The sequence below is a fragment of the Tenebrio molitor genome, chromosome 8 (assembly GCF_963966145.1).
Source record: "Tenebrio molitor chromosome 8, icTenMoli1.1, whole genome shotgun sequence".
Taxonomy (NCBI): domain Eukaryota; kingdom Metazoa; phylum Arthropoda; class Insecta; order Coleoptera; family Tenebrionidae; genus Tenebrio; species Tenebrio molitor.
In genome coordinates this window covers 6,993,268-7,016,598 of record NC_091053.1, presented here as the reverse complement: position 1 = coordinate 7,016,598, position 23,331 = coordinate 6,993,268, and the positions used below count along the sequence as shown (strand labels likewise).

At 35.3% G+C, this 23,331-nt stretch overlaps 1 protein-coding gene across 5 annotated transcripts in view; it reads left to right on the top strand.

The window, feature by feature from the left end:
- The window catches only part of Fas1 (fasciclin 1), a 163,026-nt gene that overhangs the window by 118,055 nt on the left and 21,640 nt on the right, over positions 1–23,331 (top strand). For all 5 annotated transcript variants that reach the window (XM_069056954.1, XM_069056950.1, XM_069056952.1 and 2 more), the window contains exons 3-7: positions 8,166–8,356; positions 14,542–14,675; positions 22,463–22,559; positions 22,860–23,040; positions 23,088–23,248. In XM_069056954.1, coding sequence (XP_068913055.1) covers positions 8,166–8,356; positions 14,542–14,675; positions 22,463–22,559; positions 22,860–23,040; positions 23,088–23,248 — 764 coding nt within the window. The remainder of the gene's footprint in view (positions 1–8,165; positions 8,357–14,541; positions 14,676–22,462; positions 22,560–22,859; positions 23,041–23,087; positions 23,249–23,331) is intronic.

Below are 23,331 nucleotides of genomic sequence, written 5' to 3'. Positions count from 1 at the left end.
CGAACACTTTAAATTGCTTAACTAATATCTATTCATTTTTATTGTGACCAGTCCCTAGTAACTTTTCAGTTGCTAGGTTATTGATAGGGAATTTTAGATAACACTAAATCCAACCGCAGTTGGTAACTCTCAGAGGCGCCATTTTGGCAGAAACGTCTCGCTGACTCGCTGACATAACGACTCGCGCATATCTATAAAATTAAATTTTGATACGAAATTTCAGAATTCAAAAAGAAAGTACATACTTCAAACTGTTAATATTGACTTGTTTCGAGACATTTTTTGAAGCCAACGGAAAACAACTCACAAAGATGAACATCACCAATAAACTTAACTCTATTTGTGCTATTTTGTTGTACATTTTGGCTAGTGTAGTTTGATGCCTTCTGCCTTTTCATCCTCTATAAAACATTTTTCTGAACTTCATGTTTCTTGCTGTCTAATTAGTTTTTATCTGAAAATATTTGTATTAATCAATGCAATTAATTAAGATTGCCTTTAGTAATTCCCACGTTTTTTTCGCGTTTCTCTCACTGCCAAATGACTCATTTCCTTCATTCTTCATTTGTATTGAGAATTGCATGAGATACTTTTGAGGTTTTGACATTTAATGATTTGTACCTGGACATAACCCCATTTTTCAAGAGACGTGATCACAGGATCAGACAGACATGTTAGACATAGTAGACCCTGGATAAGAAGAATGAAGAAAAACAATAGGTAATAAAAAACACACGGATTAAAAGTAGAGAAGTATAAATTATCAAATAGGACAAACTAAAATACAGAGTTATTATAAATGATTATAGTCGAAGCAGGCCATGTCCATGAAATTTTTGCCGCTTTCACGTGAACTGTCAATTTTTGTCGCTGTCGCTGTCATTTTTTTGGGTGAAAAATGCGGTGCTGAGAATTTTTTTTTTTTTTAAATTAACGATTGAATCCAAAAATATGTAGTTGTTTTGCACCAAATTTAACTCCTATGTGTAAACGGTATGCACTCGCTTATTCACATCATTTTAATGTTTTTTATATGGAGCGGCAACCATGAATTTCACATTCAGTTTTTACGTTTACTTGAACTACAATCATTTATAATAAATAACCCTGTATAATAGGTAGCAAAAAAACAGTGCATTAAGAGATAAGAAAATAAACACAGGACTAAGGCCTGTAAGTTGCGTGTTTTAATGAAGAAAAGTTGAAGTTAATGTAGGTATTGCCTGAGGTAGATTAAGCAGGAAAAGTTGAAACTAGTTTTCATAGATTCAGTCGTGACGAATCCAGTACCAAAATTTACATAATCTCCGGCTAGGATATACAGAGTTATTCTAAATGATTGTAGTCCAAGTTGGCGTTAAGAACTGAATGTAAAATTTATGGTTGCCGCTCCATATAAAAATTTTCAAAATAATGTGAATATGTATACACCGTTCACACAGAGAGGAGTTAAACAACTCAGTATTGTTAGATTCAATCGTTAATTTAAAAAGAAATAAATACAATTCTCATCATCTCACTTTTCACCTAAAAAATGACAATGACAGTGACAAAAACTGACAGTTCACAGTGAAGCGGCAAAAATTTCATAACATGGGCATGGCTTGCTTCGACTACAATCATTTAGAATAACGCTGTATTTTGACCAACACGATTTATGTTTTTATACCAAAAGAATTCAATCCGAAAACGAAATTTAATTAATTATGACGAATGTTTTTTAGCATTGAAAAAATGGTGGAGGCGCCGGGATAGACGTAAATTTAGATGTGAAAGTTAAGTGCATAGCTATTTCTAACATTAATAAAAAACTCAAAATACGTACATGTGTTACAAAAAATTACGCACCAACCAGCCTCACATGACATCTACAAGGTGATCAAAAAGAGAATAAATCAAGAGTGCTACCGCATTTTTCTTTTATCGAAACGTTTGTCTTGGTTTGATTCGTACGGATAATTTTACTTGCTATGCCCAGTCGTTTCAATGGTTGCCTATTCACCCCGTTTGGAATAGTAGTTTATTTGACGAGTTCTTGTGTAAATTGAGGCCCACGGGTGCCAAAAAAGCCCAATTTACACAAGAACGAGTTGAATACAACGTTTTTTTGTTCGACGAGCCCCTTAAAGGCTCAAAATTGCTCAAAATCTTTAAAATTAGCTTGACGTTTCGTTTTTACAAGTGGTGACATTTATCAAAATCCGTTCATACAGGAGAAAATTCTCAAATTCTGACAGTGTCGAACAAAAAAGTAACATTTTAACACTGATTTTGGAATAATTGTTGCTTACAATTACAGTAAACGTCTGTAAAGTTGCCGAAATCGAAAAGTTGTTTTCTAGGTTAATAACAGCGCACCGTTACTGTAAAATTGACGTTTCTTTGACATTTCACCCAAAATTCCGCTTACCGGTGGCGTCGTGTTTGGCAATAAAGCTGCTTAATTACCCACTGTTACGAATGTAAAATGTTGCTCTTGTTTATTTTATACGTTTTCTCCATTTTGATAATAATAAAATCCACAATTATAACATCTAAAGTTCATGAGGTATGATTTATTATATGGTAGAGACTACAAATTGTCTACGCCCATGAATTGAACGCTTATTTGCATAGAATTTTGCTACGACGTGACCTATAATTTGCAACGCCTGCTCTGATTTGTTTTCTTTTGGATCACATTGTAGATTCATTTCATCGTAACAGTTATTATCTACCAAAGAGAAAAAATATTTCCAGTTTATTTAACAAGATAAGTTAAACTTCTTAATTTTCTAAATCCGTTCTCATTTCAAATATTTCACGTATTATAACCTCTTCCTGAATCCTCAATTTACAAAAACAATGTGGTAGCTCATGCGGCAATAATTATATAAGAATGCAAATCTATTGGAAATCCAATTTTGGTTGGACTATTATTAACTTCCTTTTACTTATCTGTCTTTTATGATTTAGAATCATCGTACCTGCGAGTAGATTATGTCAAATCTGACATCTACTGAAAAATATTTAATCAAATCAAGAAGTACTTGCATTTTGTTAAATAATTTAATGAACTGCTGGCATCACCTAAATAAATGCATTCATAGTTCTAGATATGATGCGAGCATCCGAAAAGCTTTCATATGCAACTTGTCATGCAAATAACATAAAATATGTGCAGGTGCATCTTATCACTGCAATAGACTTTTAGATTTATGTAATAACGACTGTCACAGTAAAAGAAGTTTACTTGAGCTCTTGGGAAATTGCTATTCTCACATTATGTACAGGATTATTATAAATGATTGTCCCATCGCAGTTGGCGTTGGTGGCGTAGTTGAATGTACCGCAAGCCTCATAACACGAGTCAGACTAATATCGCCGATAGGTGGCGGTAAATTTTACTGCCGGAAATCTGTCTACTAGTCTGTCTCATGTTGCGAGGCTCGGGCACATCAAAAATTTGTGTGTTTTTCAACGCCAACTCCGATGGGACAATCATTTATAATAACCCTGTATTTATCTTCTGAATGTCAACTGACTTAGCTGACCTCTTCTCTGAGTTTTGATATCAAAAACCCCAATCTTCTGCGCGGTTTGTTTGATTTTCAAAATTTCAGACACCAGTTTCGACAACACTTTGATGTTTATAAAGTCAAGACGTCAATATTAAACCGACGATTTTTTGCATGTTGCGCCAGATGTATCAGAAAACAATTTTCCGTTCGACTTGTTACGTCTTCCGAAGCAAATTTGTTACTCTTAACGATTCCATGTCAACTGGTTTCGATACAAAAGTGCCCCGTTTTAATGAAAGAAAAACACACAAATGTTATCTTTAAATAATATAAAACCGCGAGTAAATCTCCCAGAGCAGTTATTCGCCGGCGCCGCATATTTAATAAAGTCAGTTCGGCGGTTTCATTTCCCAGTAATTGGATAAAATATAAAATTGAATAACTGAATTGAAAATGATTTAGGAGGCATTATTCCGGTGTTCCTCTTCCGGACGGAGAAGTCAAACTGCGACTAAATATTCATGAAACGGCTAACAGACCACCACATCTGCTCACAGTAAATACACTCCCTTTCCCGACACATCGCCGACGTACGAATTTCAGCTTATCTTTAAACCACTTAAATTCATTAAAAATTACGCTGTCGGTTTAATTAAACTTTAATAACACCGAATTGTCTTCAATACTAATTTATGGAGCTCCATTAAGAATCCTCCGACGGTTGGCGTCGTCGCACAACCCAAACCAACTAAATGATCTGTTTTTAACAAGCTTTACAAGCAAACTCTCACTTCTGCGAGAAAGTGGTCAAAGTAACTTATCATTAAACCAGAGAGCTTTCTCCAGTCTAGTGCCTCACGGTATGAATACTTATGTCAGACACCAGACTATTGTACTTTGTTTGGGTGGCTGTCTCTTCCTCTGGTCTCAGCTAAGTGATAATGGAGAAAATTTACCAGGCTTTATTACCAAACGCAACGCCACTGGTAAGCAGATTTTTTGCTGAAATGTCAAAGAAACGTCAACGATGTGCTGTTGTTAACCTGGAAAACAACTTTTCGGTGAAGAGATTATTGCAACAAACTGTACACAGATAGTTCTGGGAAATGCGGGTGTTTTCCTTTTGCACGTGACACCCTTGATCCGGCGTAAACGATCGAAATATTGTTGCACGTTTTTCCTCTCCGCATGGACTCGAATATACAGACCAAGAGATCCAATTCTCGCCATCCAGATCATCCGATTCGTCCGGGAATAAGTGTAGAGAGTTGCAGGGATGCGTTTTAAATTGGCAATTCACATGAGACGGATACAAAAGGTGCGCCAGACGGGGTAGATCCTGTAAAATTTTAAACCCATCCCCCGGATAACGAATTTAGTGTAATGGAATTCTGGGAAAATATTTCAACTTGAATAGCGAGATACTGTAAAAGTAATTTAGATATGAATAAAGTGATGCAGGGAAATGGAATAATAAATTGAAGGAAGGATTTTGAATCAGCGTATTTCGCCGAGAATATTGGACGGTGTTGGCGGAGAGGACTATTGTTCCGCATTTTAATTGTTTAACTTTTCCATTAAGCGATTCTGTTATTAACCTCCCTAATCATCCCCCAATTGGCGAAATATCATCGGCTTTTGCCCCGTTTACATTAACGGCTCTTTATCGTCTAGCTCCGCACTTTCACTTTGCGAAAATAAATCCGCCTCGACTTCTATTATTTTTTTTTTCTAAAGTAATGAAAGTAAACAGTGTTGATTAGTTTCAATTAGTGGAATCTTGGGCATCCGACTCTGACACATCGATCGTTTAAGGGTACGACATTAACTGATTGAATTAAAGGGAATATAGCCCACCCTAATGCTTCCAAAGCGATCCCTACTCTTTTGTGAAACAATATATAAGATAAAACAAAAACTGAATCCATTCAGATTAATGGAGCGTCGCATAAAAAGGCAATGAAAGGACGATAAAAGAAAGCAGCGAGATGAAGATGACTGAGTTGGAAGGAATTGGTCGTGTTACATCTTGCATGGGTACTGTTTTAAATAATAAAATAAAAATAAAACCGGCAACTGGCACTAAAAGAGAAACGTATCGTTTTTGAAGTTTTTATTTTGTACGGCGAATTGGAGAATAAATGGAGGGAAGGGGAGATCTTGATTCAAACGAACGGGAAATTAATTGTTTTGGAAACGATAAGAGGCAAAGATGAAAAGGTAAAAAAAAGATTAGAAGAATGATAGTAAAGAAAAGTTGATCAAAGGTAAAAAGATGAGAGAAAATTGATTTAAATCGACTTCACAAAGATTCGTACGATACTAATCTAACAGCCAGCGACGGAGCATAAGGTAAATAAAATAACAAGAGAAAAGCGGAAAGATGGTACGAAGCAGGTTGTGATAGATTAGCAAACGTAAAACGTAAAAAATGGAAAAATAACACTACGGAAAAAATAGTATATTACACAATAAGTGATGAAAGTGCCTGATTTTTCAACGAGCAATACATGATATACTCACGAGCGCCAGCGAGTGAGGATAGTATTGCGAGTTGAAAAATCGTACTTTGATCACGAATTGTGTATACTACTTTTTCCAACGTCGCTTATGAAAAGTGATACTTTTATCACCCAATTTAAATTTTCCTCACTAGTGAGTTTACTTTCTCCATTTTCCTCACTAGTGATGCAAACGCCTATTTTCCTCACTAAATTGGGTGATGAAAGTATCATTTTCATAAGCAACGTTGGAAAATAGTTATTTACAGTAAGTGAGGAAGGCAAAGTTTTCGTTCACGCTCCGCTTCGTGGACGATGCAATTCAGGTGAACGAAAGCGGCCTTACTCTCGAGTCCTCTATGTACATATTTGGTTTTGTTCGATATGTACCTCCTTAGAAAGTGAAGCTGTAACTTTGTATTCAAAATTTTCAATAAAAATAAATCACATTTTTGGACGGATCTGTTGCTATGGAAAAAAATAAAATACAAAATAAACAAATTTTGTAACGTCAATAAAGTGGTTGTGTGCCCGTTTTGGAAATTGTGAAAATGGATGATGAAGAGTTATATGTTCCTGATGATGCCCTGGAAGAGACAAGTGCCGCGAGTTACCAAAATTTTGCCCAAACAATCACAATTACGTTGCCAGAATTGGAAAAATTTACCGATGAATCAAAACCAGTGAGTGAAAGACAGTGAGCGAAAGTGAAGTGAACGAAAGAGAAACCTTCACCCACTAGTAACTAATAACTATGGATACAGATTCACTTTCTAGGGAGGTATCGAACAAAAGACATTGATAGGATTTTAAAAGGAATACATGTACAGAAATACAAAGAAAAAGATAAATACAGTATGAATTACATTACGAGGTAGTGGTAGTGGTTTTAATGAAAACAAAATCATGTTAATAGGGAAAGCAAAAAAAAATTGGTACAAAAGAACATTTTGAATGCTACATAAAAAAGACAGAGAGAAGAGGCCATGAGGAGCCGGGAAATAGAAGAAGAAAAATCGCAAAATGGATGTGGAGAAGAAGCAGAAAAGAAGAAAGAAGATATCCCTTCAGACGTAACAGAATCAGTCGTTATTTTGGGTAGTTACATTTTTTTTTTCATTATGTACTTTACCGCACGGTTCCGTAAAACATTTATTCCAACACGGCACGCGGTAAAGTAAATCATTACCTGTCTGATAATAATAGGTTACATCGCACAGTCGTAGATAAAATTTTGTTTTATAAAAATATGAACCTATTTTATTAAGTAGTGTTGTTATTTCTGCTGCGGTTCGTGAATCGGCTAAAATATGGCAGCCACTGGGACACTGAGACAGACAAAAATAAAATTTATGATGTAATAAAATCATTTTGGACACTGAAATTTTATTCAGCTCAAACAAGTACGCTTACGGCATTTTTATTGACAAAGAACAGTTCGTGGAATTTGTGTTGTCATATTTGAAGAGCGGAAAAATATCCGTTTTTTTCTCTGCTGTGTATTTAAAAATCGTTGTTACAAAATTAAAGCGAAAAAATCGGACGTAGTTGACGGCCAAAACATCCAATTTAGTGGTTCACATCCTGTTTGGCGCCATAATTGGACCTCCGATGGCCGAAAATTCCGTCAAAATTTTAAAACAAACACACCAGAATTCCGACAACAAACAAAGCCGAAGCTCATGAATGAAGCAATGCCGATTTAATTATTCGTCTGCATAAATTCATGGCGTTTCGGTAAGGCACTCATTGTTAGGCCCTCAACTGGTGGCCACTTGATCTGCGAAACAATAAGCCCCGCAACCCTCACGGGGGATGTTTTGTCCGCGTCTCTGATTTAATAACTGATGAAATTCAAAGTTTCGCCAACTATTACCTGCGCACGTGTCAAACGCAACCGTTTTATTAATTGCACGTGTAATGCAAGTTCGTCAAGTTTCTACGGCAGCGACAGATTAATCGCCAAACCACAGTTTGGAAATTTCCCAATTAATTATTTCCAGGGGTGGGGTTCGATTTCGTGTGAATTCCCCAAAAACCGGAGTTTTTGTCGCTTAATTTTGCAAATTACCACGGTTAAAATGTACACCGCGATTATCATTTGGCGTCTTTCATGGTCCCGTTGGTCGACGCAATCATTTGACGTGTCATTTTACTCTTCCAGCAACCATTCCGAAGAGAACGACTCAACTGGGCACGTCGTACAGCTCTCTCTACTCAGAACTCGACGGTAATCCGCCCCTCTGGATTACACACACCACTGGAAATTATCACAACGACATCTTCGTCAACAACGCCAGATTATTGGTCAGCCAATCGGACATACAGACCTCACAGAAGAACGGAAACATACAGGTCAGAAATTGAGTTCTATGAAAGTTAAATAGTAAAATAGGAATATGTTAAATTTATACGTGCAATCAAAATTCTCTTATTGCGTGCGGTTCCAGTTAAAACTTCGCAATCAATAGCATTACGATGCATAAATTTGATGCGCATTCTTGTTCCATTGACTAATGCTTCCTTTGTATTTAAGTTTCTGATCGGTAAAACGATGCAATTAACTTTCAATACTAACTTATGTGTGTTTTGTATTTCACTCCGAAGATTTTTTTTATAAATTATCTAAATCAACTCCCTCTTGGAGTGGATTTCACTGAGGGGCGATTAAGCATTGACGATAGTAGCGTTTTTTAACATTTTTTTGTATTTTTGGTATTAAAGTGTATACTTGTGATACATTGTTCTTTTCACAATAAAAATCTCTATCAGAATTGTTAAAAAAAATTATGTGGTCGCATTTGAAAAAAAAATATTTTGACTGTTTAGCCTTGAAGCCCTTGGAGCTATATGTGAATTTATTAGCACCTTTTGTAGCCTATTCACAACCCTTTAATTTGATGTATAAATAATTAAAATCCTGATAAATAAGGAAACTATGGACTCGTCTTTTTTTGGGGGGACACCTGTATATCATACATAAATTGTATCCTTCTGCACTCCTTCTCCATATAAACTTTAACTATGCCAAATCTCACACTCCTCCGTACGCGCAATTTGCTTAAAAAGGGGTACAAAGTTTTTCCTTCACGTATTAATATACAGGGTGGAACAAAAGTATCAAATATTGGCTGTAACTTTTTAATTTGACAATTTATGAAAAAATGTATAATATAAAAGTTGATTGGTGTATTATCCTGCATCATCTGGTCTTTCTAGTTTGTTCCTATTTTCTTTTGTTTCGCTGCTATGGCAACCAACTTTGGTTTTTTAAATAGCACCCATACATTTTTTGTGTGATTTTCAAACAAGCGTATCTTTCTGTATTCATAAATACAGTTTTGCCATTATGGGGAAAAAGAATAAAATTTAAAAAAAAACAAAGGGGATTAAATTAACTTACTAAGTAATAAAATGCAATATCAAGAATGTTGACAATTTTTGTGGAACGTCATGCATGATAATAAACCAAACAATTTTTATATTAAACATTTTTTCATAATTTTTCAAATTAAAAAGTTACAGCGATTATTTGATACTTTTGTTCCACTCGGTATAGATTTTGACAAAACCGGTTGAGTCCCGCCTCTCGATACACGTGGTCTCGAAGAAGAGCATCGTCTTTTTGTCCAGCTCGCTTTTACGAAGCCGCAGTCTTTTTTGTAGATGGAGAGGAGAAGAGAGAACGAAACGAACACGTTTAGAGCGTGAACGAAAGTGGGCGAATTTCGGCTGACGTCACCTATTTATGGGAAAGCTGGGACCAAATGTGGCACGAACGGACCCTTCTCATTGGCCGACCAATGAGCGGGCAGAGTACCCTGAACAAAACCAGAACACAACGCTGCCCAGTATCAATCTGTATTTAATTGTGATGAATAGATTTCAAAGAACTACATAACTCTATCTCAAGCGTTATTCATAAGAATAGAAGACACTAATGGTGGAGGCGCCAGGTTTGCTTTTCTCTCAAAACGACGAGTTTTCTGTATCGTTTCAGATAGACCAATCCTAAGAACTATTATTGAGAGATTTAATTGCGACGAATCGAAAGCTAGAAACTTCATGACCATACTCTCAGCGTTACTTCAAAACTGAAAATTTGTTTTGTACGAATGGTGGAGGCGCCGGGATTTTTCCACTAAGTTAACGGTACCTCTATTAGTCAAATCTATTTTCCGCCAAGCATAACAACGATATCTCTGGTAAAACTAAGAATGTACGATTTTTGTTGGTTTAAAAAATGAAAAGCCGTCACAGTTCTTTGGAAAAAGTTAACGTCCCAGCGGGAGCGGTGAAGTTCACGCAGAAATGGCACACGGCAATGCATTTACCGTTCGTTAAATTTAAATTACTTTTTTATCAGCCTTTCGGTGGAAATCTTTTGTTGAGTGAACGTTATTTTTGTATCGTAATCCCTGCTTACAGTATGAAATGCTGTTTCCGGCATCTCAAATGAAGACAAAGAGACTAAAATATCTCTACCGAATCTGCTCATTTTAAATATTTCAACGGAATCGGCAAATAAAAATCTCAAACACCGTCGACGCAGATTATAATAATAGAAAAGTCGAAAGTCGGCTCGTGGACATCGCGAAACGAATTTATCGCTTGCAATTTTCGTATCTCCGGAACTCGATATTCCCCGGAGCTATAAAGAAACGCCGTTCAATAAATGTTTTCCAGGAGCGCAGCCTATTAGAATCCCGAAATGTAATCCTCTCGACTCGTGCCGATCTATTGAGTGTGACACGCAGACAGACCACTCGACGGAAGCCGTGCCCTATCCCGCTTTCCTCACCGACCATATTAACACCAACCCTTGAACGTTTAAGCTCGCAGACCCTTCTTTCGCTTCGTGTTTCGTCTTTCTTTTGCAAACTAAACATCGACAAGTGCTGCAGGGAAATCACTCCCGATCGATACAAAATTAATTCGATACCAGAACAAAAGATGTGTCTTTTGCAGAAATTCAATCTTGCAAAATTTAAACCAGTACAATCCAGAAATATAGTCCGATACCAGGCGAGTGGTGGGCGTTTCGAAATTTTAGTCGCGGGACGGGACACGTGATTATGAGTCGGTGTGCCGCTTCAGCGATACTGCACACGGACTCAATCGCGGGAATATATACGTTCCTGAGCGTCATTGATAGTTTGGGGTATCTCAAGAGGCAGATGTTTAGCTGTGAGACAAGACTGAACGATGAATCCTAAACAATATATATCTAGCAGTAAACAGGACCTTAACACCATAAAAGGGTCATACAATGACCCTCGCTGTTATAAACAGCAAACTCGGGCCCTAACGTGGGTTTTAGTGTTATCAAGAGTATAACAAGATTTACTGGTCACCCGAAATTAACCATTCAGGATCATTAATGAAATTATTTGTGAACGTACAAATTGATCCACTTGTTTTTGAGTAAGATGGTGATAACGAAATCAAAAATTTTTTGTCCCGTAATAAAATAAAAAGAGACAAATTTTTGTTCCTTCCCTCCTGTCAAATTCTTGTATCGCGCGTTCAAATGAAATCCTGGGCTGGGAGGGCGTTGGAAACCGTCAATTGTTGTGTGTTTTTAAAGCGTAAATTAATCGGAGCTAACCTAAAATTTAAAGCCAAAAAGATCTTTTTTTTTTCGTTCTTTGCAATGTTTTACATTAAAAATAGAACAACTTAACGATTCCTATTCTCGAAGCAAATATCTAACAGCACCCTTTGGTGAAAACAAACATGTTCAATTATGTCCCAATTAAACTTAAACAAATGTCATTCGGGTCAAACGGCGGGAAATTCAAACTTTACACTGTTCTGAACGGTTTAATTTTTCCAACGCCTACTCAGGCCAGGATTTCATTTGAACGCGCGATATTTAGGGTGTACATTAATGCTTCTCCAAAACCTTTCTGTTCCACAGAGCTGCACATTCTCGTCGTTAGTTTTAGATTAGCATTATTGAGGCCAATGACTCTCACAAGTATATTAAGCAAATTGCAGACTACTTACTTTGGCCAGATGATTTTATTACACAACTAATTTGTTAGATAGGGTGGTTGTCTTAGGCGTCAGTTAAAATATAACGAAAAAGAATTAAGAGAAATGTTTCATTGTACAAAGTGATCAAAAAGAAAACAAATCAAGAATGCTACCTCATCTTTTGTTTTATCGAAACGTTTGTCGTACGCAGAATTACACTTGCTATGCACAGTCGTTTTAGTGGTTGCCTATTTACCCCGTTTCTAATAAAAATACTTTCTCTTCAATTGTAAAACCCATTTTACCACTTATTCTGGGATAATTGTTGCTCACAGTTACAGTAAAAACGTCTGCTGTGAACTTTGCCGAAATCGAAAAGTTGTTTTCTAGGTTAGCACAGCACACCGTTGCTTTAAAATTGACGTTTATTTGACATTTCACCGAAAAATCTGCTTACCAGTGATGCGCGTTTGGCAATAAACCTGGTAAATGACCCATTCTGACGAATGTAAAATGTTACTATTGTTTATTTTATAAATTTTCGCCATTATGTGATAACGATAATAAAATGCACGATAATTATCGTAAGAGCAAAAAAATGCCATCAAGGATGCCCATGACACAGTAAGTTGCAGGAAAAAAAATGCAATAATACCTATAATTGTTCATTTAAATAACCCATTTCAGGATTCCACAAATGCATGACGAATTTCTTAATCAAAGACACGGCACTTTCTTTTTCATAGCTATCCTTGATGGCATTTTTTTTTGCTCTTACGGCATAATTCCAAACTCTAAAATTCATGAGGTATGGTTTATTTATTATTAAGTAGCGTTTGAGACTACGCCCATGTATTGAACACTTATTTGCATAGGATTCCGCTACGACATGACCGATATTTTGAACGCCTGCACTGATTTGTTTTCTTTTTAATCACCGTGTGGATTTCTTTTTAAATTTTTAAAAATTAACAAACCTCTCATTTTAACGCAATTTCCTTGTTGACAGTCTTGCACTTATAGTGTAAAAGCGTGTCCGACCTTACGGAGTTCCACAGCGCTCCATCTTAGTCCCCCTGCTATTTTAAAATCAGCAATATTGAAGCCAATGGCGGTTCTCTTTAATAGAAAACACTAACGGCCAAAATTATATCGATAGTTTGTTAGTTAAGGTGGCTATCGCGTGCTATATCTTCGGCCTCAATTAAAATATGTATAATGGAAAAAAATTGTTAGAAACGCTTGAGTATTGATTTTTTTTTTGTTAAAACTTGATTTTTGAATTCAATGAGAAATTTCTTTTGTGGAAAATCTTCCATTTAGGATACTGTTTAAAAAATAAACATAATTTTACAATTTTCTGAATCTTTTTAATGATAATAATAGTTATTTATGCAAGGAGTTTCTGTGTAAATTGGGCTTTTCTAATTGCCCTAGGGACAAGATTAAAACACGAGCGTAGCGAGGGTTTTAAGGCCTCGAGGCCAATTAGAAAAGCCCAATTTACTCTGAAACGAGTTGCATACAAAATTTTATTGTTTGAAACGACGTCCCTGAAGCTTCCAAATCTTTTAAAAATGGTTTTGCCTTTGCTTTTGACAGTTTTGACAAATTTTTCAAGACCTGTCAGAAATGTAAGGTTGAATGTGTTGTCTAGGGCAACGGTTCGTTATCTGCTCATTTTGCTTTAGGGCAGTTAAGAGGCAGTTTACAAAGGAGAAAAATGAGAATTTATGACAGTTGAAAACGATAACATTTATTTAGTTTCATGGATTCGGCACTGAAATATTTGAAGCGGCGAAATTTAAAGCCGAAACATGTTGGAACATGTTTACATTTTACTCTAAAATGAAGTAAATTATTTGTCACAGTGTTGTACGTCTTAGAACAAGAGGTGTGATTGAAGCAAAAGTTCCTCACAGGGTTGTCGAAGCGAATGGCGTCACTTCAAGCGAATCAACTACAAAACAAGTAACGTCTCTTGACGACGATATTGTTTGTAGCGAATCAATTCTCCCAAGAATTAAAACAAGAACCGAGACAATCATATGGAAAGGTGAAGACTAAGACTTGTTGAAAAAAAAATGATTGTTGGTGTATTGCGTTCTGTGGAAAATAAATAACTTCCAAGAGTTGTTGTTATATTTCCATTTGACCACATCTGCCCACTCTTGTCGGCGGCGGCAACACCTCCCCCATTTTTAATACGCCCGTCCATCGTTAATCCAATTATTCTCGTTGAAATTTAATTACGACGAGAATCCAAATCCGAAACATACTCGGAGGGAGAACGGCCACAGCACTCGTGCATAAATCGGAAAATTGTTCACCGTCTGCGTCGTTACTTGGCCGTTACTTGCACGCAGTAACGACGGGATTATAATTCACGATTACGCGAGACACACATACACATGCGGGTCGGTTTCCGGGGTTTTACGACGCACACTTTCCGCCCCGGAGTAGATTTAAAGGGGGTCTCGTGAGCCCTCCACGAGTTATTCCGGTACACTTTGCCAACTCAAATGTCCGCAATCTTTCTGCAAGGGTTCTTCGTTTTTTAGATCCTACATAAAATCGACGAAGTTCTGGTTCCCACGAGGTCGTCGAGGTCGGTGCAGCAGAGGGTCTACAATCCGACGGCCTATGACTTCTTGGAGTATTACGAGTCGCTCATCATACATCCGCACAGGCTGAGGTGGGTATAGAGGCTGGTGATATGCTGAGAAAAGTGTCGATAATTTTTACTGATCGATGATGTGTGAAAATGTTCTGAAAAGTTTTTCTTAGCGGTCTACTAACTAACTATTAATACCTAATTTCTGTTCTGGTAGGTTATATAAAACAAAAGCATTAAAAACGTTGGCTCAGCTTGTCACATAATAATTGAACTGTCACAAACGTCATTAATCGCCATAATAATTTTGTTCGCAAAATCTTGAAGATTCAGTAACAGCTGAAAGGTACCGAAAGAATTTTTTTGATGTTTTCATAAATCTACTCCACAATGATGAATTGACTCATGGGTATTTTCAACAAAACCTGTTTCCCCATTTAAAAACACCATTTTCAAGGAACCTGTCCACACAATTGATGATTTGAAAAGCAGAATAGGAAAAAATGCGAGCGAATTACCCCGTAGCATTGACATTGGTGCGTGTTTTTAAGAACATGAAGAAGCGTGTTTTAATGTGCGTCGAAGCTCAAGGCTATTATTTTCAACACGCTAGAGTAATTTAAAATACATGATTGTTAATTGTTGTTTATTTATTTATTGTTATTACATTACTTGTTTACACATATTGCGCGGATTTATTTGTTGCCCTGGGCATAACCTAACTTTAATCCGTTATGTATACGACGAGGACGAACAGTACAGTTGGTTGCAAAAAAATCGGGAAACGAACATTTTCCTAATGTAAATTTGATTTTGTCCATTTGTCAGTTAATTGTCAACTTGACAATACCTATCAAATAATTTTAAAAAATGTCATTGAATTTTGACGTTAATTCTAACCTATCTCTCGTAAGGTTTCACACAATGGAAAAATTGTAAAAATGTGTCAATTTTATTCTGACAGTTCCCGTTTTTTTGCAACCAACTGTACCTCTGGCGGAATAGAACGGCACCGCCCCATCCGCGTTTCCCGAAATTGTCATTTTACGACAGTCCGTGCAAAACAATTACATATAGTGATAATCACATTTACGCCTGAATTATTCAAGCTAAGCCATACGTTTTTAATGCTTTTGGTTTTCATAGCCTACTTGACCTAGAAATGTTTTGATTCATACGTACTATGTAGCTCATACAAAGTAATTTACTGTCACATACCTGATAGGTCAAAGATCAGTGAAAAACTTTTCACTGCAATGACGATTTCTCTGCTGTTGTTCAAGCAAAATTAAATGTAAAACCTGTGATCTGTAGATTTAGTTCTATAAAACCATGCAAAAAATTGTATGATTCTATTTCCACTATTGATTTTTGAAAAATAAAATTTTATTCTTTGCAAAAATAGTAAAGATTCTAGAAAAGTTTTTCACTGCAATGACGATGTCTTTACTGTTGTCCGAACTAAATCAAATCCAAAAACTGCGTTCTGTAGGTAGATTGATTTGTGTAGAACCATGCAAAAAAATCGCATGGTACTATTTCTACTAAGTATTAGTTTTGTTAATAGTTATTTATGTGACGAGCTTAGTAAATTAATCTTTACGGGCGCGCTGGCACTTGTTGGACGAGTGACGTAAGGAACGAGTCTCCATAAGCCAGTAAGCCCAGTAAAGATTAATTGCTAAGCGAGGTGCATACAAACTTTTATTTCCACCTTCAGCCTTTAAATTTCGTTTTTTAATTGTTATTTATGTTTATACAAATTTTGTAATGAAAGGCGGTGGGGCAATTATACCTACGTCGTCATGGTGTTGAGATAAACAACAAAAATACTGTCAGAAGTTTTGTGAAATTTGTTGCAAAAAGAAAGTAAAGAAAGAATGGCTTTAATGCCCGATGAAGACTTTGAAGGCGATTTTATTGAAATGCAAGAAAATAACCACGGAATCACCAACGCTGCAAGTGCGGCTTTCTACTGATTCGATCCCAAGAGCGCGATATGAAAATGACTTTCGAAAACAGATCAAAATGCATTATTAACGTATGTAATTGCAACAATTGATAGTTACATTTGTTTGTGTTTGTAATAAACTTTTTTTAAAAATCATTTAATTCTGTGGCGGTCGTGAAAAAGTAGGTAAGTCAAATAATTTCAAAAATGAGTTAACGATGTTTACACCTTAATAATAAATCATGGAGTTAAATAATTCAGATTTTCACAGTTTAAAATTTACTTATATTGAAAGCAAGTACAGGTAGAAAGAAGTTTCTATTTAATTACAGGATTTTAGGAATGATGTGGAATTTTGAATTGTTGCCCTGAAAAATTAACATTTTCGACTTACCTACTTTTTCACGACCGCCACAGAATTAGTTTTGATTATTTATTTTTTGATGAGCCTTGTAAAGTCTTTACAGGTCTCTTCTACGTGCCTGTTAAATATTACAGGGCTCTGCCTGTAATTACCCATTTACTTAAGGGTGACCGATACTGGCGAAGTGTTTCAGTTTTGCCACCTTTATAACGCAGCCACTAATACACAGTAGAGTATATAGATAAGTATGGAAACCAAACTGAATTTTTACCTGAAATAATAAGCCCTGAGGCCCTGACCGTTTCCATGCCCTTACCGAAAGGTTCTCGGAGTTTTATGGTTTAATCTGGTTTATCAGACAAACAATAAATACATTTCTTATTTTGTCTAAAAATGTAAGACATAATTTTCTTCTGGAAAATTGTCGAATAATAAAATTATTAATATTATAATAGATTAAAATGGTCCAATAATATGAAGTCCCAAAATTCACGCCCATAAATAAATGTCTTTTTCGCATTAGACACATTAGACGTCGTATGCGAAAAAGACATGTTTTTGCAACGAATTACATACAAGATTTTTTCTAATTCCGTAAAGTATTAGGCAAAAAACAAGAAAAAAGAAATACAGGTTTTAATTTTTTTAATTCACTAATTTATTACTCCTATCATTCTATCACTCTCTATCTACTCCAATTCGTTTATTACAAAAGTGATATTTATTGTTACAATTTTGTAGCGATTTTCTTGCCAAATGAGTGATTTTGATCTGCGGTATAGCTGCTATATGTATATCCAGTTTATTACCTGCGAAGTCGCAGCCAGTTATCAACGATTTGAGCAATGGCTTGCGTTTTTTAAAAGTTTCTTTTACATGATGAACTGATGAGATCAATTCAATACTTTGATTGCTTTAGTAAAAGAAAAGAAAAAAGCTTTTCTTGTAATTTTATACTTCTCACTCTTTTTGGCACTAATGCGAAAAAGTGACAGTTAAACGCATTAGTGCGAAAAAGAACGTCATTGTGACATTCAAATGACCACCAAAAATCCACCTATTTTGCAATGGAACTACTGGTCTCGCGAAGAAGTAGATAATTACCAATTCGCGATTTCTTTTTGTGATTTATACATATACCTACCTGCATACTCCACAACGCACAAAACTTTTCATACGATCATACCTTAATTTATAAATCAATATTTCTGTACTTAATTTGTTATACCGGGTGTATTATGGTGTATTTGGTGCTATAACTTCCTTATTTTTTATCCGATTTTAATAAATGATACATCAAACAAAATTCGTTTTAGAAACACTATAGCTCGACATGCGATAATTTTTTTTTGACATTATATTTTTTGACAGACCGCAGCTAACTTTGTTTTTTTAAGTTGCACTGTATATTTTTTTATTTTTATTCTGATAGATGTTTATCTTCTGAAACACAAACATTAAAATAAAAAATCAAAAATTTGTTTTTAATAAAAAAAAATTGAATTTCCAAAAATCAAGTAACCATAACTTTACTATATAGGGCATTCATTTTAAACGTTGGGTAAAGTTGTAAACTCAAAACACCATAAATTACGAAAGCGGCAAATTTTCATTGTATCGGTACCGTAAAGTAGGAATCCCTCTGTTCATATAAAACTGGTACCACGTCGTACTTTCACCATCTTATCGACGAGCAAAAGAAAGAGACGTTGAAACATCCACAAGTAAAAAAAAAAATTAAAACACATTTTGTGATCAGTGACCAAAAAAATGTAAAGAGATTGTTGATTTTAAATAATGTATTTGACAAATAAGATTACTTAATAAAGAAATAAGAGTACTTAGTAAAGTATCCATTACATGTATCTTTTTAAGTAAGTAAAAAATAAATAATAAAATACGTAAACAAATAAAAAATTAATCGTCATCTGAATCAAATTCACTAGATGATTCACCAGTATTGGCAACAAATGTTAATGGTTTCACTTGGTCTTCTAAAAGTTGATCTCGATCCCACCATTCTTTAATTTTGGACCCGAATATATTGAACACAGTTTTAGATTCACTGAGTTTCGGACAAGTGTCAAAGCAGGCAAGTTTTATTACAAAACCCAACATTTAAAATGAATGCACTATAGCAAATGTTCGAAATTACCTCCATTCTCTCTAAGGTACATTCGACAGCTTCCACTGACGCCTATTGCGGCGTTTAATAAAAATTCTGGTGGTATTTGTTCACATACTGCTACGATTCTTGTTACTAAATCATTTCTGTTATCGACGGAGTCAAATAGACATTGTCTAGAATGCACTTTTATTACTGTTTAATGTGACTGCTTGATTAAAAAAAAAACGTTATTTTTTAATTTCTTCTTTTTGTTTCTATGCATGAACATGTTGTTTACATTTTCATATTCTAAATAAAAATCTCTATAAAACTGAGCAAAAAAAGTTAATAGTGCAATTTGAAAAAAAAAGTTGACTATCATTTGTCAAAAACAGAACTCAAGAACAAATATTGGATCAATTCAAATTGTAGCCCATTTAAAACGATTTTGCTTGACACATCAATTATTAAAATCGTCTGAAAAATAAGGAAGTTACAGCACCAAAGATTTTTCATAATACACCCGGTATATATATTATATAATGTTAATGACGTTGACGTAATAATGTGCGGACTAAATTAGACAACAATTTATTCATTGTTTTTATACGTACATATTTTTAAAAAAACCTAATATTTAATTCCAAAATTCGAATAATACCGGGACAGGGTATTATCTGTAGTCATAAAATTTCCTGGTTGAAAACTGATCGGCGGCCCAAACTAACCCCCGGATTTGTCCCGTTCCTAAACAGGTAGGTAGTTTTGAAATCGGAGAAAAGATGTGCCTCTACTACCTCTGGTGGCAAAAGCGATGAACTAAAACCGTTTTTATTCGCAAATTTATAAATGAATAACTTCCACAACTTCTGTTTTTTTTAATTATTATTTAATGTAGTAGGTAAAGGTAAATATATTGTATAGAATTACAAAATATTCTAACGAAATGTTCGCCTGGAAGACGAAAAATTTAACTTTTACATTAAGCTCAATATAAAAAAAAAAAAACAAATGTTTCATCCACAATTTCACAACGCAGCGGACTCAGTAAACTTATTTAGATTCATTCTACAAAATCTGGAAGCATAATATTGAAATTTAGGTAATAAAAAATCGAATTAAAGCCGCGCACTTTAGGTTTTTATCGTATCATCAGACAATCTTTTTCTCTTATAAAAAAAAGTATAACGCTGCGGTCTGGAGAATTAAAAAACCTTTAATTTGATGTATGATACTTGACGAATGATTGCGTATTAACTGAGTTCTTTGCAATTAATGAAATACACTCTAGTCAACGCTGGTATCGGTCACCCTTAATTACCACAAATACATGTAAAGTGTCATTTACTTAGAAGGTGGAAATAAATACAATTTTAATGTTTTGCAAAAATGGTGGAGGCGCCGGGAAATCTTTCCACTGCAGTGACGCTTTCTCTGCTGTTGTTCAAGCAAAATCAAATCTAAAACCTGTGATCTGTAGATTTAGTTCTGTAGAATCATGCAAAAAATTGCATGATTTTATTTCTAGTATGTATTACTTTTTTTTAAATACAATTTTATTCCTTGCAAAATGGTGAGGCACCGGAAAAAATTTCACTGCAACGATAATATCTCTGCTGTTGTTCAAGTAAAATCAAATCTAAAACTTGTGATCTGTAGATTTAGTTCTGTAGGACCATGCAAAAAATTGCATGATTTTATTTGTAGTATTACATACTTTTAAAAAAATACCAATTTATTCTTTGCAAAAATGGTGGAGGCGTCGGAAAAAATTTCACTGCAACGACGATGTCTCTGCTGTTGTTGTTGTTAAATCAAATCCAAAAACTGAGATCTGCAGATTAGGTTCTGTAGAACCATGCAAAAAAAATCACAAGATTCTATTTCTAGTATTAGTTTTTTAACAGTTTTAACATTTTGCAAAAATGATGGAGGCGCCGGGAAATTTTTCTACGAGTTTATTCTTTGCAAAAATGGTGGATGCGCCGGAAACATTTTCATATATAATCTATTAAGAGCCGTTTTGATTTCCGGAAATTATTTCGACCTGTCGAGTTCTTTTTGCGTATTAATCACCACGAACGCCAGTGAGTGGCGATTACGCTAAAAAAACGAGACAGGGAGAAATAATAATTTCTGGAAATCAAAACGGCTCGAAATAGATTCAGCTAGAAAATCGCATAAATAAAATTATTTATAAGTGTGTATTGATGAATGAATGGCCGCGTGATATGATTTCCGAAAATCTCTCTAGAGTGATTTCCTGAAATCAGTGTGTTGTGTGATGTCCATGGTGATTTCCACTAAATTATCGTCTTATTGGTTGCTAAAGTAAAAATTACAAAATTTGATTGATTATAATTTTATTAATGCGATTTTCACTGCAATGACGATGTCTCTACTGTTGTTCGAATAAATCAAATCCAAAAACTGCGTTCTATAGATTCATTTGTGTAGAATCATGTAAAAAATCGCATGAGTCTATTTCTAGTTAGTAAATATTACTTTTTTAAATACAATTTTAATGTTTTGCAAAAATGGTGGATGCGCCGGAAATATTTTCACTGCAACAACGATGTCTCTGCTGTTGTTCGAGCTAAATCAAATCCAACAACTTTGATCTGCAGATTCAGTTGTGTAGAACCATGCAAAAAAATCGCATGGTCTATTTCTACTAAGTATTACTTTTTTAAAATAGAATTTTAATGTTTTGCAAAAATTGTGGAGGCACCGGGAAATGCAGTGACGATTTCTCTGCTGTTGTTCAAGCAAAATCAAATCTAAAACCTGTGATCTGCAGATTCAGTTCTGCAGAACCATGCAAAAAAATTGCATGATTCTATTTCTAGTATTACTTTTTTTAAATAGTTTTAATGTTTTGCAAAAATGATGGAGGCGCCGGAAAATGTTTCCACTGCAATATCTCTGCTGTTGTTCAAGCAAAATCAAATCTAAAACTAATGATCTGTAGATTTTGTTCTGTAGAACCATGCAAAAGATTGCATGGTTTTATTTTAAGTAGTACTTTTTAAAAAAGACGATTTTTTTTTTGCAAAAATGGTGGAGGCGCCGGGAAAAAATTCATTGCAGCAACGATGTCTCTGCTATTGCTCGAACTAAATCAAATCCAGAAACTGTAATCTGTACATTTAGTTCTGTATAACCATACAAAAAATCGCATAATTCTGTTTCTAGTTTTTTTTTAATGCGATTTGTTTATTTAATTTTTAATTTTCACTATTTTGTTGTTCGAGCTAAATCGAATCTAAAAATTGATTCGAAAAATTCATGAATGTGGCAAACCTCAGAGGCAGAGATTTATGTTCATAGAATCAAGGGACGTACACGCGGAAATTTGCATTTTTTCAACCCCTCCGATGTTGTGTTAATTTTTGTTAAATGCCCCGTTCTAAATCAACTAACTGAACGCATCTAATTATTCACAGGTATTTCCGCCAAAAAGTGCAACAAAACAACAAACAAGACATCTTCAAGACGGAAGGAGGTCACACATTTTTCATCCCGGTCGATGAAGGCTTCAAGGTATTGTACAATCTAAACCAATAAGTTAGAATTCTCATTTATATTATGACTTAAGTGGAATCATGTTAAATCTGGACAAATCTGACTTACCTCTTTGTCATATATTTTTTACGTGCGAGCGTTATAAACCCCTAGACCGTCTTGTTAACAGTATCGAGCAAACACAAACAAAAGTTTCTCTGTCTGTTCCTGACCGCTGTTTGAAACATCCTCTACCTCTTGTTATTCTACCCACCTCCAAGCATTCTCTTCTCTAAATACCTCCAAGATATTTACTTCTCCGGCAAATGTTAATTCCAGGACGGACGTGCCGACCTAATCGACGCCAAAATCATCGACGGTCACGTCATCCCGAAGAAGGTGTTGTTCACAGCCCCCACGAAGAAGGACGTACCCTTCCAGACTCTAGCCAACGGAGACAACAACGTCCGAGTGGTGATTTCCTTCACTCAAGAAACCAGAAATCCCAATACCATTATAAGTGAGTGAAAATGATTCGTCCAACGTGTGCTACGTCCCCACTTTCAGATTACGTCAAGAGTCACACCCTCCTCAGCGACGGAAAACACTCGCAAGGAGTGGTCCTTTCGGAAATCGTCAAGGCCAACATCCCCGTCAAAAACGGAGTGGTACACCTGATCCAGAAGCCGCTGATGGTGGTGGACAACAACGTCAGGCAGTTGCTGGAGGTGAGTCGCACATTCGAAATGGACAAATCTGAGAAAAATTACGAGTCTTGTAATTCACGCAGTTTTTCAGCTTTCACAAATTA